Source organism: Leopardus geoffroyi, chromosome E3, assembly GCF_018350155.1.
Source record: "Leopardus geoffroyi isolate Oge1 chromosome E3, O.geoffroyi_Oge1_pat1.0, whole genome shotgun sequence".
NCBI lineage: Eukaryota > Metazoa > Chordata > Mammalia > Carnivora > Felidae > Leopardus > Leopardus geoffroyi.
In genome coordinates this window covers 31,891,023-31,905,737 of record NC_059340.1, presented here as the reverse complement: position 1 = coordinate 31,905,737, position 14,715 = coordinate 31,891,023, and the positions used below count along the sequence as shown (strand labels likewise).

Below are 14,715 nucleotides of genomic sequence, written 5' to 3'. Positions count from 1 at the left end.
GGCCCCATTTCTTGCTTTGGGGTCTTTGGTGGGCGTCTTTCTCCCTGGGCATTCTGAGTATGAGGGGACCCAGAGGACCCACCTGTTGGTCTGCCCGCCCCCCTTTCCACTCCTGCAGTTTCTTCATACCCCGGGAGCTGGGATGGTGACGTGCATTTCTTAGATGTGCATAAAGAATTAAATGAGATAGTGCCAAGGGCCCTGAACTAGAGCTTGACAAGTCAAAGGATTTCAATTTTAACTAAAAGGAAGAAACCAAAACTCCTATCTCTTTCCAAAAGAGGATTTGAAGTAGCGTCTTTAAAAATTTTTTCTTTTTTTCAACGTTTATTTATTTTTGGGACAGAGAGAGACAGAGCATGAACGGGGGAGGGGCAGAGAGAGAGGGAGACACAGAATCGGAAACAGGCTCCAGGCTCTGAGCCATCAGCCCAGAGCCCGACGCGGGGCTCGAACTCACGGACCGCGAGATCGTGACCTGGCTGAAGTCGGACGCTTAACCGACTGCGCCACCCAGGCGCCCCTGAAGTAGCGTCTTAAGATAGCCTTTGCAACATGCCACAGGTTGTGAGTACTTTGGCCCGAGGTGGAGATACAGGTTGGAGAAGATGGGTGGGGGAGGGTTAGGGCACATTGTGGTTGCCACGCGGATGTGAGCACTTCCCAGATGGGCAGTTTTGGCTGGGAGCTTCCTAGCAGCCAGTCCCAAGGGGGGAAACCATTCACAAGGTTTGTCAGGGGTTGAAAAACAAAACAAATCCAGAAGGTCTGGGTCTTGAGATCTGAGGGATAGGTGAACGACGTCTTTGACATGAGGATGGGTTGAGACAACAGTCACGTTTGCAGATCAGAAACTTGGAGGCTAATGTAAAGCATGGTGTTCTAGCCATGCTTTCTTAAGTTGAAGGTGTCCAGAAGAGTAGCCCCCATAAATAATTACGGACTGTGCACTGGACAGGCAACCCCTTTACTCTGTCGCCTGTGTACGAACTAGAGAGAGCCGTGTAGGACTAGACCAGATCTCTTTGTAAACTCGGGTAAGTATTTGTAGGTCTGCGTGGAGCCCTATGTCTCTCAATCGGCTCTTTCTCCTCTGTTGATAAACAGTTGTAACTGGGGGTGGAGGGGATCCTTGTTCAGAGCAGATGTTGTCCGGTAACAGGGACTCGGAACAGCTTTTAGGAGCTGCAAGGCCATCTCGTCCCGTAGCAGCCGACCGAGGGGAGCCCTCCACGCTCCTCGTGCGGCCCCGCCCTCCCGTTTTCGTGGGGCTGAGAAGTGATCAGCTTGGGCCCGTTGGGTCTTGCAGACTGTACAGGAATTAATCTTGAAAGGGAAGAGGGGAGCTCGTCTAGACAGCTTGCCCTCCATAGCACTCGATGCATGTCTGTGAGGGGATGGCTGTAACACGCGGGGTCTGCTGGTTAATCTCAACCATGCTTTCTTCCCTCAGACGAACTGCGCCAAGCCATCGTGGCCATGATGACCCGGAAAGACGAGCTGGAGGAAGAGAACAGGTAGCCTGACCGTCAGGCCTGGAGGGTTGTCTCTCCGACGTCCCACCTGGGGAATGTGGGGGGTCCCAGATGGAGGGAAGCGTGCTTGGGTGACAGAGTTGTGATCGGTGGTTCCTTTTAGTGTGAGACGAGCCACTTTACTGTTGGCAGGGGATGAAAACCTTACAATCCGGGCTCTACCTTGGAACAAACTAAGAATTTGGTAAAGCAGTCTTTTAAAAACTTTCTCTTGTAAAAGAGCCTCTGGGATACAATTCACACATTACATCATCAACCCACTTAAAGGGTACAGTTGAGTGGTTTTCGGTGTTTGCGGACGTACACAGCCATTGCCAAGGTCCGCTTGAGAACGTTCTCCCCTCCTCGAAAAGATACCTCCAGTCTTCCTCCTGCCCCCCCACCCCCCAGAGCAGTCTTTGGAGTGATCGTCGAACTGAGAGCCTATCTTCCCGTGTTCCAAGCATTCAGACACTTAGTTTTCTTGAATCGGGGGTACCCAGGGCAGGCTGGAATCTGGCTGCTTGATCAGAGTAGGGCCGCCTGCAGATGGAGAAAGGTGCAGGGCTCTGTTCGTGTGTGGTTTCCCTTTGAAACCAATGGTAGATGGCCACGTCGTTGCCATCTGACTGCCTTGAACGTGAACTTCTCAACCGCCAGGACCTTGTCTTGGCTACAGGGCGGTGGGTGGAAGGATTTGCCCGCAGTTGTCGGTGAGGCTTCTATGAGCCCGACAGTGCTGCGTCCTGGGGGATTCGGGCAGGTGCCCACGTGAGCCTGCACGTGCGGGTTCCTGGGGCTTTCTCACTCTTTCCCTCAGAGTAGGAATTCGGTGTCCGTGGTGCCAACCCATCACAATTGTCCTTTTTAAACCTCCTCTTGGGCCCTGCTTCCCAAGCTTCTTCCCCATCCTGTATGGAAACCCATAAAAACAAACAAGCATGATTTCTAAAAACAAAAGATAATTTTTTGAAAGATCTTTAGGCAGCACGATTTTCCAACTAAAATAAGTTTAAAAGGAGGGGCTTGTAGACATTAGAGCATTGTTTTTCCTTGCTGCAGCTGGAACTGTTCTCTTGCAAGAAGCCATAGGTTTTGTCTTACCTTATGAAGAAAAATAGTCCCTGTCTGTTAATTTCTCCTTTCCAGAAAAAAAACACCAAAACCACACCATGTTTGTGTTGGGGGCTTCCGGGCCCCAGGAAGGGAATTTTCTCAAAACCCTGAAGGAACACAGGCCTCAGAGTTGAATGAGCAACGGGGCTAGGTGCGTGCCAAGCTCACCGCCATCCCTGTGCGTCTATCCTGGTATCAGCTGGCATGTGTACAGATTTAGGATGTTAGGTGCCCCAAAGTCAGTACATGTTTGCCAGAAAAAGCCATTTGAGGTCCACGAGACCATCAGAACCACGTGTGGCTCAGTCCTCGGCGGCAACCTGTGGTTATTTCTGGAAGAGCTGCCATCTTGTTTGCTTTGCAAGACCAAGGGTGACCAACAAATGGACGTATTCTGGAGGGCGAGCTCCCAGACATAGTGTGAAACGGTATCCACACGATGTCTAACTAGACTGCTCCGTAGAACGTCGTATCTGTCGTTTTCACCTGGAGATGGCAGGGGGACAGGGTTACAGCGTACGTTGGGGCAGCTTTGGAGTTGAGGGTGGGCCTCTGTCGGTATTCCTCACGGACGTCTCAGAGGGCGCGTGTGGTCTGTCCTGGTACCCGCTCCTGTCTCTTTTCTGGGGTGACTGTCACAAAATGGTCTCCCTTAACGTGCCGCCCCTTTGGGTGGGATGCCTTGAAAGGGGCTTGCCTGGGATTCTCTGAACTCCTTGTCTCCCCTTGATGGGCTCCCCCCTACGGGCTGTCGGGGGCACGGATCCCGGGCCACGTCCTCCTCCTTACTCTGAGGCCCTTAAGCCGAGTTTGGGATCTCTGTAAATACCCTGACGCGAGATTCCAGTTTGCGGGGGCCCCTGGAGAAAACGGAGGGGTTAGGACTTGCGTAAACAGCTGTGTTCTGGTGCAGTGGACCCAGTGGCCTCTGCCGACGGCATCTGAACGGATCGGGCCCCCTCTTCCCAGGTCTTTGCGGAACCTGCTCGACGGTGAGATGGAGCATTCCGCTGCGCTCCGGCAGGAGGTCGACGCGTTGAAGAAGAAGGTGGCTGAGCAGGAAGAGCGGCACGTCACGAAGGTCCAGGCGCTGGCAAGGTAGGGGGGCGGAGGGCCCGAGAGGCGGGCGTGGGCGGCGGCCGGGTAAGAACCCAGGCACGGCCTTCACTGGCGCTTGGGATGAAAAAAAAAAAAAAGAAAAGGAAGAAACCAACGGAAATCAGCGTGTTTGAAACCTTCATGTAACTTTTTGCATAAGTACCGAATGATGTGTGTGCCCACGGTTCAAAACGCGAGGGGCAGTAGGTAGGGCTAAGTGATCCCCAGCCGCCCCGCTGGCCCCCCGGAGGCGGGCCGTGGGAGCGATTCTGGAGACGCTCCTTAGCTCCGTGTGGCCACTTCGTTTCTTCTTTTCACCTCCTCCTCCCTCCTCCCTCCTCCCTCCCCCCTTCATGAAAAGTGGTCGTGTATTGTACAGTGCACTCGCTTGGCCTCACGCAGCTTGTTCTGTGTGGGTACACGGGGGCCTGCCGGCTGTGTGGAAGCTCGTGACGTTTCTCGGTCTGCGCCAGAGTTCATCGGACCCGCGTGCCGACTGCCAGCCATTGGAGGTGGTTTGTGACCCTTTGCTGGTAACGGTGTTTGTAGTAATGGCACAGTGATTTGCGTTTGTGACTTGATCCTCCTCTGACTACATTTTTTGGAAAAACTGCCAGAAGTAGAAGTGCTCGGTCCAAGTGCCCTAGTTTTCTAAGGTGAGTGCAGGGCACCCCTCCCCTCTCCTCGGAGGCCAGGCCAGCGTGTACCCTGGAACAGCAGCCAAGAGGCCTGCTCCAGCCCCTCTGGGCCCGAAGGGGCCGCGTCCCCCCTGTGGGTCCCCGACGACATCACCGGGAAAGAGTGGCCCCGACAGAATTTTCGTCTGCGTTTTCCTAATGAAGAGTAAGGTTAAGCCTCTTCTTGTTAAAGAGCCGTTTTATTTCCTTGGCTGTGATTTAGTTTATATTTTATTAAAGAAAACTCAGAATCTCCAGTCGGATAAAAATGTGGATTTTCCGGAATTTGTTCACGTGCAAAGACCGTTAGGTACTCCACGTTGTCAGTCTGCTTCTCCGAACCACTTCCGTTTCATGTTAATGACTTACATGCCCGGATGTGGCCTTTCATTGAGTTAATGTCCCACGTGAAAATAACCTCCATTTGTTGGACATTTGAGTTTGGGTTTGTTGCCTTTTGTAGGTAAGATAAGCAGTTCATTGGTGGTTCTTTAAAGCTACTTGAAAATAAGACCAGGGGCACGTGGGTGGGTCAGTCGGTTGAGCGTCCGATTCTTCATTTCAGCTCCGGGTCATGTTCGGTTCCTGAATTTGAGCCCTGCATCGGGCTCTGCCCTGACAGCCCAGAGCCTGCTCGGGGTTCTCTCTCCCCATGCTCTCTCTGCCCCTTCCCTGCTTGTGCGTGCGCGCTCTCTCTGTCTCTCTCTCAAAATAAATAAACATTAAAAATAAGACCAGGAGGTGGGGTTGTCTGGGTATGTAGGGGAGTCCAGAGCTCGGTAACCGATAGCAGCATTTACTGCCCTGGTGCTGCTGGGTGATGTGGCACTAATGGAGTTGTTACATACATGTCCTCGAGAGTTGGTGCCATGATCCTGTATCTAATTAGAACATCTTCATGTTCTACGGTGACCTCTCAAGAGCATCCGACAGTTAAAGGACTATGATGAGTCCAGTCCTAGGTTTTCTCCCCTGGACCACCATTTAGCCTGGCCACGCCAGGAAACCGTGGTATCATTGTGTTTGCTTACAATAAAGGTTGGCGTCTGTAGAGACTCTGGTTCTGAGCCACAGACAGACTTCTGTTCTCGGTCGTTCTTGGATTGTGCCAGAAGTCGGCTTAGCCTGGAGTCCCCGCTGCGTCGCTTGCAGATTGTGTGTTTCTGGGTGATTTCTTAGTGGGAATGAGTGTGCATTTCCTCATTTGCGAACTAGGATGGTCGTATGCAACAGAAAGGACAAAATGATTGTACTTGAGAGGACGTGAGGCCCTAGACACAAGCGGTTAGGTGTATTTTACAGTAAGTGTGTTTCAGGACCTGATAATTCTGGGGAGAATTTTAGCCCATGAGTGGAAAAGAAAAGCTTTTTTTTTTTTCTCCTTCACTTAAGAGAGGGTATGAGTGGGGGCACCTGGGTGGCTCAGTCGGTTGAGCGACCGACTTCTGCTCAAGTCCTGATCTCATGGTTTGTGAGTTCAAGCCCTGCATCAGGCTCTCTGCTGACGGCTCGGAGCCTGGAGCCTGCTTTGGGTTCTGTGTCTCCCTCTCCCTCTGCCCCTCCCCCACTCATGCTCTGTCTCTCTCTGCCTCGGAAATAAATAAACACTAAAAAAAATTTTTTTTTTTTAAAAAGAGAGGGTGTGACTGGAAGGAAGGGAGGGAGAGAGGAAGGCAGGATCTTAAGCAGGTTCCATGCTCAGTGCAGAGCCCAACATGGGATTCGATCCTATAGTCCTGGGATCATCACTTGAGCTGAATTCAAGAGTCAGACTCTTTTTTTTTTATGTTTATTTATCTTTGAGAGAGAGAGAGAGAGAGAGAGAGAGTGGGGGAGGAGCAGACAGAGAGGGAGTCACAGAATCCGAAGCAGGCTCCAGGCTCTGAGCCGTCAGCACAGAGCCCGACGTGGAGCCCAAACCCACAAACCACCTGATGGTGACCTGAGCCGAAGTCGGATGCTTTACTGAGCCACCCAGACTCCCTTCAAGGTCAAACTCTTAACTGACTGAGCCACCCAGGTGCTCCTTAAATTCCTTGTTTTCTTAGCTGTCAGATGAGGATAAGAAAATCCTGTACCTCACCGTTGTTGCAGGATTAAATGAGAACCCATATGTCGGCTCAGTAAATGTGCCTCATAAATGCTCAGTAAATGTTACCATCATTTTTCTTTAGTACAATAATTACATTACTACGAAACCTTACCTGATCAAAACCTAAATTTTAATGGCCGTGGTGCAGAAAGAATTAAATGCTAGGCTCTTTCAGACCCTAAGAAGTGAAATTATTTCTGCTGTCTATATTGGAGTACTCAGGGTGTTCGTGTGGATGTGTGTTTTACTGGCTCTGAGTGTGGTTGCACAAGTGAAAAACCCCAGAACAAATCCAGCATTTTATCACATTCCTTTTTGCTCAAAATTAATGGCTTTCCTTGGTGCTGTTGTGGCTCAGCCAAGAACAAGGTCATTAAACCAGCCCAGTGCTTTTAGGGCCCCAAGCCGCTGCTCAGTCCTGAGGTGGACGTATTTACTGTCAGCAGCACGTCAGGGCATGTGAATCTCCTTCCCTAAATGATTGCCTCCCTTCCTACTGAATTAAGAACGCTCAAGTGATGATACAGGTGTTCACAGGAAGAAGACCTTTCCGTGAGAACTGCCTGGGAGAGAAGCAAGTGACCTGGGTTGTTGGACGCTTGCTGGCCTGTTGTCTGTTGAGGCTCATTTTATTAGGTAGCTTTTGCTGTGTAAAAAAATTTATTTCTAAGCTTGGCCGTTTAAAACGCAAAACCAGGGTCCTCTACAATTCTCGTGGGTTGGGAATCTGCGAATGGCTCAGCTGGGAGGTGGTCCGTCAGAGTCGATCACAAGGCTGCAGTCCTCTGATGGCTTGGCTGGGACTCGAGGGTCTGCTTCCGAGCTCACTCGTGTGGCCGCTGGTGAGAGGCCTGTGTTCCTGCCTGAAGGGCCTCTCGAGTAGAACTGCTCACAACACAGCAGCTGGCTTCCCGGAGTGAGTAAGCAGAGAGTGAGAGCACCTCCCCCACCCGGAAGCCACGGTGTCTCTTGCAACCTAATGTTGGGAGTGAGACCCTATCAGGTTCCCTGTTCTCTGTGGTCCCAATGATCAACCCTGGTTGAGTGTGGGAGGAGTCTACACATGAATGTGATGACCACGAGGCAGGGGTCATTGGGGGTCAGTTTGGAGGCTGCCCTCCATGCCCACCAGGATTCTTTCACCCCCTGGGGTAGACCCTATCCCAGTCTTTCTTGGTGGGTGTGGGTCTTCGTTCCCGTTGTGTGTGATTCGGTGGAAACGACCCTACCACTGCCCAGCTGGGTTCCAGAGCAGGGTAGGTGGACCAGGCCTGGGCAGCCGGCTTGTTCTGTTTCCTGGTCCCTGTGATTGGCTCACAGAAGGTCATGTAGCCAGGTTGATGAGGTCTTCTTGAGGGCCTTCTTGAGAAGGTTATACTATAAGCCAGGAGTTGTTGGGTGCAGTCTTTGCTGCTATGTGGGAAGATCCTGACCCCAAATGGCAACAACACAGTGAAAAATGGAGACAACCTGGCAGGTTCTAATGATAGACCTCGAGCTCCTGGATCCAGCCTTTCCGGAAGCTGTTGTTCTTCTGGACTTGGCAGTTACATGAACTAATACGTTCCTTCTGTTACTTGGGCCTCTTTGTAACTGGTCTTCTCTGTTAAAAATCCCGAGTCCTACCTGACCAGGCTTCTTTTTTTGGAAAATGGCGGATTGGAGTGAGTTGTGTTTCCTCCATACCTAAGTAAAATCGCTGCCTTAACCATGAACCTGTCAGGTCCATGAAGAGACGTGCATCTGGTCATGACTGTGAAGGCCATGTCCTGAGGAGAACCCGGTGGGTTGACGGAGCCCTGCTCAAGGCCTTGTCTTCCTGTGTTCCGTCAGCACCAGCCCCACTATTACTCTTGGTCACACCTTTACCTCCTGTTCAGGACGTTTGGTGTGCAAACAAGAACGTGTAGCTGGTTGTGTGATGAAGCCATTCCCTTTATGCTTCGGAGCCTCTGGTTCCTCGTCTATTGAAAATGGAAGAGGTGGTGGGTGTGCCTGGGTCCTCTCCCTGCCTCCCGTGGGAGGACGAAAAGCAGGACGCTGTGTGATGTGTCGTAGTGATGGCTGGCGTGCCAGGGCTGTGTCTGACCCTTGGCTGGGGAAGCAGCGCAGCGACCCTTCCCCTGGCTGGGCCACCTCGCACATCCTCACGTCTCCCTTTCCCTGTCTGTGAACTGGTGCATGATAATCTTAACCAATGTCACTAAGCTTTTGGCTGTAGGAACCGAAACCAAACTAGCTTGGATCAGCAGGGCAATTTTATGTTGATGTGACCGGTCCCTCTCTTCAGGACCCGGGTTCTCTTGGGAGGTCCTCGCTCTGCCCTTGGCCCCGTGTCCTCTCTGTTAGTGTTCTTGGGCAGGGTCTTGGCACGTAGCAGTAAAGAGGGCCTCTGCTAACGCCAAGCCTCGTGCGGGATCTGAAGAGAAGAGACTCTGTCCTGATGTCCAGGTGGAACATCTTCGACTCCACTGGGCCTGTTGTGGGCAGCAGCGAGCAGAAGGCCATGATTGACTGCCATGCGGCGACGGGCAGATAAATCCTGTCTGTTGCACTTTGGCCTAAGTTGGTGGGGACGAGGACATGAGCTTTTTTGCTCCTCAAGCCCTGAGCAGAGCTCCAGGCTCCTTGTAAACGTTCACTACGTGGTCCCTCATTTCTTCTTAGCTGGCGCATTGGCCATGGGTGGCTACAGATGCCGAGGCTAGGACAAGAGCTTGCGGGTTCTTCCCTTATCCCAGCTTCTCTCTGCAGTGAGTACCTCAGAGCCTTTGGCCTCTCACTGGCCTTCCCTTGACCTTCAGCTCCTCCCGGTGTGATTTTTGCCGCCCCGTGTGCCCAGCGTCCCTTTATTGGTCTCTGTGGGGCTGCTGAGTAGTTGCCTGCTGTGACAGTGTCCTGTTGGTGGGCCAGAACTGTACTACACCATCTGTAAGGGAAGGCTGGATGAGGATCTTGGGAGCCTCGATCCTGTCATTCCACTCGCTGTCCCCTGGGAGACTTTGATTGGCTTTCTGTGAAGGCTTTAAATCTCTTTCTGCCCTAAGTCTGTCTCTGCCTTTTTCTCATTGTTAAATTCGAAAAATGAGATGAATATGCTTTTTGTGGAAAAGGACAGAAATGTGTCTTCAACGTCCATCTGAAGGCATTGATGGTTTTGTTTTGTCTCAGCAAGTCTTTATTTTAATTCTAGTTAACATACAGTGCGATAGTCATTTTGGGAGTAGAATTCAGTGATTCATCACTGACATACAGCACCCAGTGCTCATCATATAGGTGCCGCCCTACCCACACTGATGACGTTTTTAATCCCAAGAGTCCAATAGTCAGCGTTGAGAAGGTCACACGCAGGTCCTACGTCCTCTTTTCTGTCTTTCCTTGGTTGGATCTTAATGTCCAGTGATAATTTGACCTCGTCAGCAGTCACCGAATCTTGTGGACTTGGGGTTCTCAGGCTCTAGAAGAATCTCTATTCTTTTTTTAAAATAAATATTTGGGAAAAAATTTTTGATAAGGTCCCCTTTACTGCAATGAAATGCACAGTTACAATAACCTATGGATGGGAGCTAATTATTTAAAATTGAGTATAACTCCCTAACTACTATGAAGGAGAAAGCTGAGGAAAGTAACTTGTAATAAAAGGTAGATTTCAATATATTATTGGCCGGGCATGGCTTTGATGGAGAACATGATGTGGTTGAGTGCTTGCACCTACTTATAACACATGAATTTGGTTTTAAAGGCAGTACAGTAAGAAGATCACCAGGCATTCTTGATAAGAACAGAAAATGACAGAGCAGAGTGTACGTGGTGGATTCTTGGGTAAAAACTAGTATGTTGTGTGTATGTGAAATGAATTGTAGACTCAGGCTGTAGATGAACGTTGCACGCATGTCCTAGGACATTTGAAAGGACAATGGGATGTAGGTTGCTCTAGGGTGTGGGGCTGCCTTGGCCACCAGGACTGCTGGTGTCTCTGCCCATCCCCCCCCCCCCCGCCTGCCCACCATAGTCACCAGGGGGGCTTTAGAAACACCAACGTCCACACCTCTAGGAGGCATTCCAATGCCATTTGCAAATGTGCCATCAGAACTGGGTGTTGAGGAGCCTTCTGGTCCATTTTCACTTGCTTGAGTCCTTGAGAGTCTTTAGCCAAGAACTAGACCATGACCACACTGAATTCTCTGTGGAGCCCCCGCTGTGTGTGCCAGCCTACTCTGGTGCTCTTGTCCCTCACTTCCCCTTGAACACGAAGCTTGCTTTCCCCAAGGTCGCTGGCTCTTATACTTGGCTGAGTCGCATTAGCTGAATAAGGTGTGCTCTTCGTCATCCTCCACAAGCCCTTGTCAGCGGCTGACAGTCCTGTATGACTTACCCCGGAGCAGCCAAGGAGAGTTAAGTGCATGGGGTGGAGCAGGGAGGAGTAGAAGACGCGCACGTCGGGGCTGGAGACAAGATGGTCAGGGGGAGCCGGTTTCCTGAAGTTTAATGCTTCCGAAATTCAGTGAAGGATGGAGTCAGAGACCAGATGCAGCTGGCTGTAACCTGTAGGTGTGACAATGGAGGGGCAGATATATAGATATCTTCATATATATGTCTGTATGTATACATACGTATGTATGTAAAGATTTTAACCTTTTGGCTGACATTTTTGCTTGTATTCCAGTAGACTTGGCCCTTCTTAGCGGGAAGCGTAGTGTAATGGTCTGGGGCAAGTCTTGCATTGGAGCCCTTCTTCTCAAGGTCAAGAGTAGGGTAAGGTGAGTGAGAAACTCCGTCTGAAGGTCGTGCAAGTACTTTGGCCACTTGTATTGTGTGATTTCGGGTGGTAATTGTACCCCTAATGCTTCTCATGTAGAAAACTGGGATAATCTTCTCACTCTTACAGATACTATTCAAGAGCTAATGAATGAAGAGGGCTAAGCGCAGTGAGTACCCTGAGTAAGTACTTAGGAGAAGCCAGCCGTGGTCGTTAGTGTTTTCGTGGAAGTAAATTATGCCTCCGTCCAAGCTTGCAAAGAGTCATTGTCTGGAGTTAATCTAGCCTGATGTTGCTCAGATGTAACTAACTTTCTAATAAAGAATTCTTGGGGTTGAAGTGCTAAATGCCTCGCTTAGACTTGGCTGTATATTACATTCACCAGGGGAGCTTTGAAAACTGTGTCTACCCAACCCTCCCAGAGCTCCCCCCGCCCCATCCCCTAGGAAAAACCTGTCCACGCTGCCCCTCCAGACCAATTACGTCCAAATCACTGGCAGCAAAACCCACCCTGCCCCAGTAAGTAATTCCAGGGTGTAGCCAAGGTGGCTGGTGGTGGTAGAGGTTTAGAGCAGCCTTCCTCAAATCCGAATGTCTCCACCAGTGCCCATGGCGATCATGGCTGGGTGGGGCCTGTCAGCAGGTGTCTCTCACAAGCTCCTGGTGCTGTTGATGCCTTGGGTTCCTGACCCACACTCTAAGCAGTAGGGATGTGAAAGGGGTAGTTCTCTGAAACCATCTGGGCTTGTAGAAAGCTCAAGGGTCTTGTGATTGTTTTTTTTTTTTTTGTTGTTTGTTTCTTTCAGCGCCAAAGCTGGAGTTAGTTTTGTTTGCAGGTTTTTTTTTTTTAAATGTTTATTTAATTTTGAGAGAGAGAGAGAGAGAGACAGACCAGGGGTTGGGGAGGGGCAGGGGGAGACAGAAGGAGACACAGAATCCGAAGCAGGCTCCAGGCTCTGAGCTGTCAGCCCAAAGCCGCATGTGGGGCTTGAACTCATGAACCGTGAGATCATGACCTGAGCCGAAGTCGGACGCTCAACCGACTGAGCCACCCAGGCACCTCTTGTTTGCAGTTTGAAAACTAGAATACTTTGATCCACTACAAGAATGATTTACCATTCCCATTTGCCATTTTGCTTTGGCTTTTATTTTTAAGCTAATGATGAGAATACCATGTAGGTTTGCTTTTGGTGGGTTTTGAAGGATCTGCATTTGAGCTTTTAGCATGAGCCCAGCATCCTGCGGCTTGATTTGCTCCTTTGATGTGGAATTGGATGCTTTCATGTTCAGATGCATGCAGGTGGGATGCCAGGGCAGGATTCTGCCGTGACTAGGCAGCTGGAGAGTTCTTGAGAAAGCTCTGGTTTCCATGCTTTTTTTTTTTTTTTTTTTTTTGTTAAATCACCTTTAAATTGTAAAAGTACCATATGCTGAAATGGAAAAGAGCATCCCAAATCTCCCAACACCAGCCTCACGATGTTCTCCCCACTTAGTCCATTTCAGTACGATTTGTACCTGGTTCTACCACCATCAGTGTGTGCGTGCATTTTTTAATAACATTTTCTTGCGCTTCTCTGTAGACTTCCAATTATGTTTAGAGATCTCCCCCTCCCCCAAGAATATAAAAATGTACAAATTGTAGTCCTTAAGTCTGAGACTAAGAGAGGTTTAAAGAAGAAAATCCTCTGGACGCAATTACCGTTCATGTCTTTTATTTATTACTGATGAGGCCCTTTATCCCAATTCATCTTATGTATGTATTCATTTTACATAATTCACATCATTCTGAATCTGCAAGTTGGTCTGCTTTGAAAAGCAATTAGCATCCCATCATGCAGGTTTCCTCACGCTGTTCACTTCTGTGGGCATCCCTTTCAGAGGCCGTGTGGAAGTCTGTTTGGCTTTGGCCTTGTTTCTCACACTATTTCCTTAACCATTTCTCTCCACTCTTTTCCAACACCCACACCACCCCCCTCCACTGTAGGAGTAGGATTTCTACTAATGTATTTTTTGGTAAAGCTCTTTAAAGTCCTTAGACTTCTAGAAGCTGAGTTTCGATGTTAGAAGGTATCTGTAAAGGCCCTTGCTCCATAGGGCCAAAGTCCTTCCCAGGAAGGAGGTGTCACCTGATAGCCCCTTGGTGATAGGTGGAGGGCCTGCCTCTTTGCCCTTTGTGAAGGCTATAAAGGAGGCCGCCATATCTGACCGAATAGTTTCCACATGGGCCAGTGTTCGGCCGCTTCTGGTTTTCTGAGATTATAGCCTTGTGTCTCGCTTGTTTTCGCCTCTCTCAACTTCTTTCCTCTGTGTGTATGGGCAGGAAAAGGATCGCTGGGCAAAGGATAGGAATGTGTTAATGGCCCCAGTCCTGGGTTGCTCTGGCTCCAGCGTGAGGCAGGAGGATCCACCCAGAGAGCTTCAGCCGGTTTAATAACCTTCTCCTCTCAGCTCCTGCTTCTCAGAGTGCAGAAGTTGAAGGTGTATTTGGCACAGATGATTTTCCAGCTGATTTTTCTTTAGGAAGTAGAGACATGGGGATCATCCTTTCCCCAGATAGAAAAATGAAGAAGCCAAACGTGTTAACACCTGAACCCAAAATGATGAGACAACCTTCTCAAACACCGTGCAAGGTGGACGGTCCTAAAGGTTCTTTCACCCTCCTTTCACAATGCCATGACCCATGTGAGTTTCCTAGATACTTTTTCCGTATGAAAATCAGGGACCGGAAGAGAGGAACTGGAGCATCGTGGCATCTGTTAGAGCAAAATCACGTACAAGGGAGAAAGCCACGTGCTTGTTTATTTTCTCTAAAGCTTCTAGAACCCAATCAAAGACTCCGGTTTTGTTGATGAACTAAAATTTTTAGGGGGAGGAAGCAGCAAGGTATATTTGCACGAACAGCTGCATTTTGCAGCACGTGCCCACGTCGAACGGCTAGGCGTTAGCGCCATTAGCAGTCGGTGCCAGATGTTCCCCGCAAAATGTGCGCCAAACATGGATTTGGGCGGTTCATCAAGATGCAGAAAAAATCCGCAGCTGCCAAGGGAATGGGGAGAAGGTTGTGTCTGAAACATTGTTGCAGCCCATCACTTTCCCCACCAGAGCACAGGAGCAGGAGATAAAAAAAAATTACCCAAACCAGTAACTGTGATAGAACTCTGATTAAAAGGTCACGATGATTATCCACGGAGGAGGGGAACGCGCTTACCATTCATTAACGTTCCATTTGCTGCATTTTCTAATGAGAAGTCAGGAGAGAGGTCTGCAGGAGTCAATAAAAATAACAGAAGGGTTTTGAGGGGAAACCGAAGCAGAGCCGGGGAAGGGAGAACAATCAGAAGAGAGAGCGGCTCCCCCGAGCGAGTGTCAGCGTCTGTGCTACTCGAGGGAAGTGGTTGAAAGGCCCCAGTCGGACCTGGCTGACCCCAGAAGCTGGAGCCCAGAAGAAACACCCTGGCC

The 14,715-nt window shown here is 49.9% G+C and overlaps 1 protein-coding gene across 5 annotated transcripts in view; it reads left to right on the top strand.

Moving 5' to 3' along the window:
• The window catches only part of SNX29 (sorting nexin 29), a 493,450-nt gene that overhangs the window by 117,597 nt on the left and 361,138 nt on the right, over positions 1–14,715 (top strand). For all 5 annotated transcript variants that reach the window (XR_006708071.1, XR_006708072.1, XM_045460338.1 and 2 more), the window contains exons 12-13: positions 1,454–1,517; positions 3,600–3,728. Coding sequence is in view for 3 of the 5 variants with exons in the window: in XM_045460338.1 (XP_045316294.1) it covers positions 1,454–1,517; positions 3,600–3,728 (193 nt within the window). In the remaining 2 variants the exon portion in view is untranslated. The remainder of the gene's footprint in view (positions 1–1,453; positions 1,518–3,599; positions 3,729–14,715) is intronic.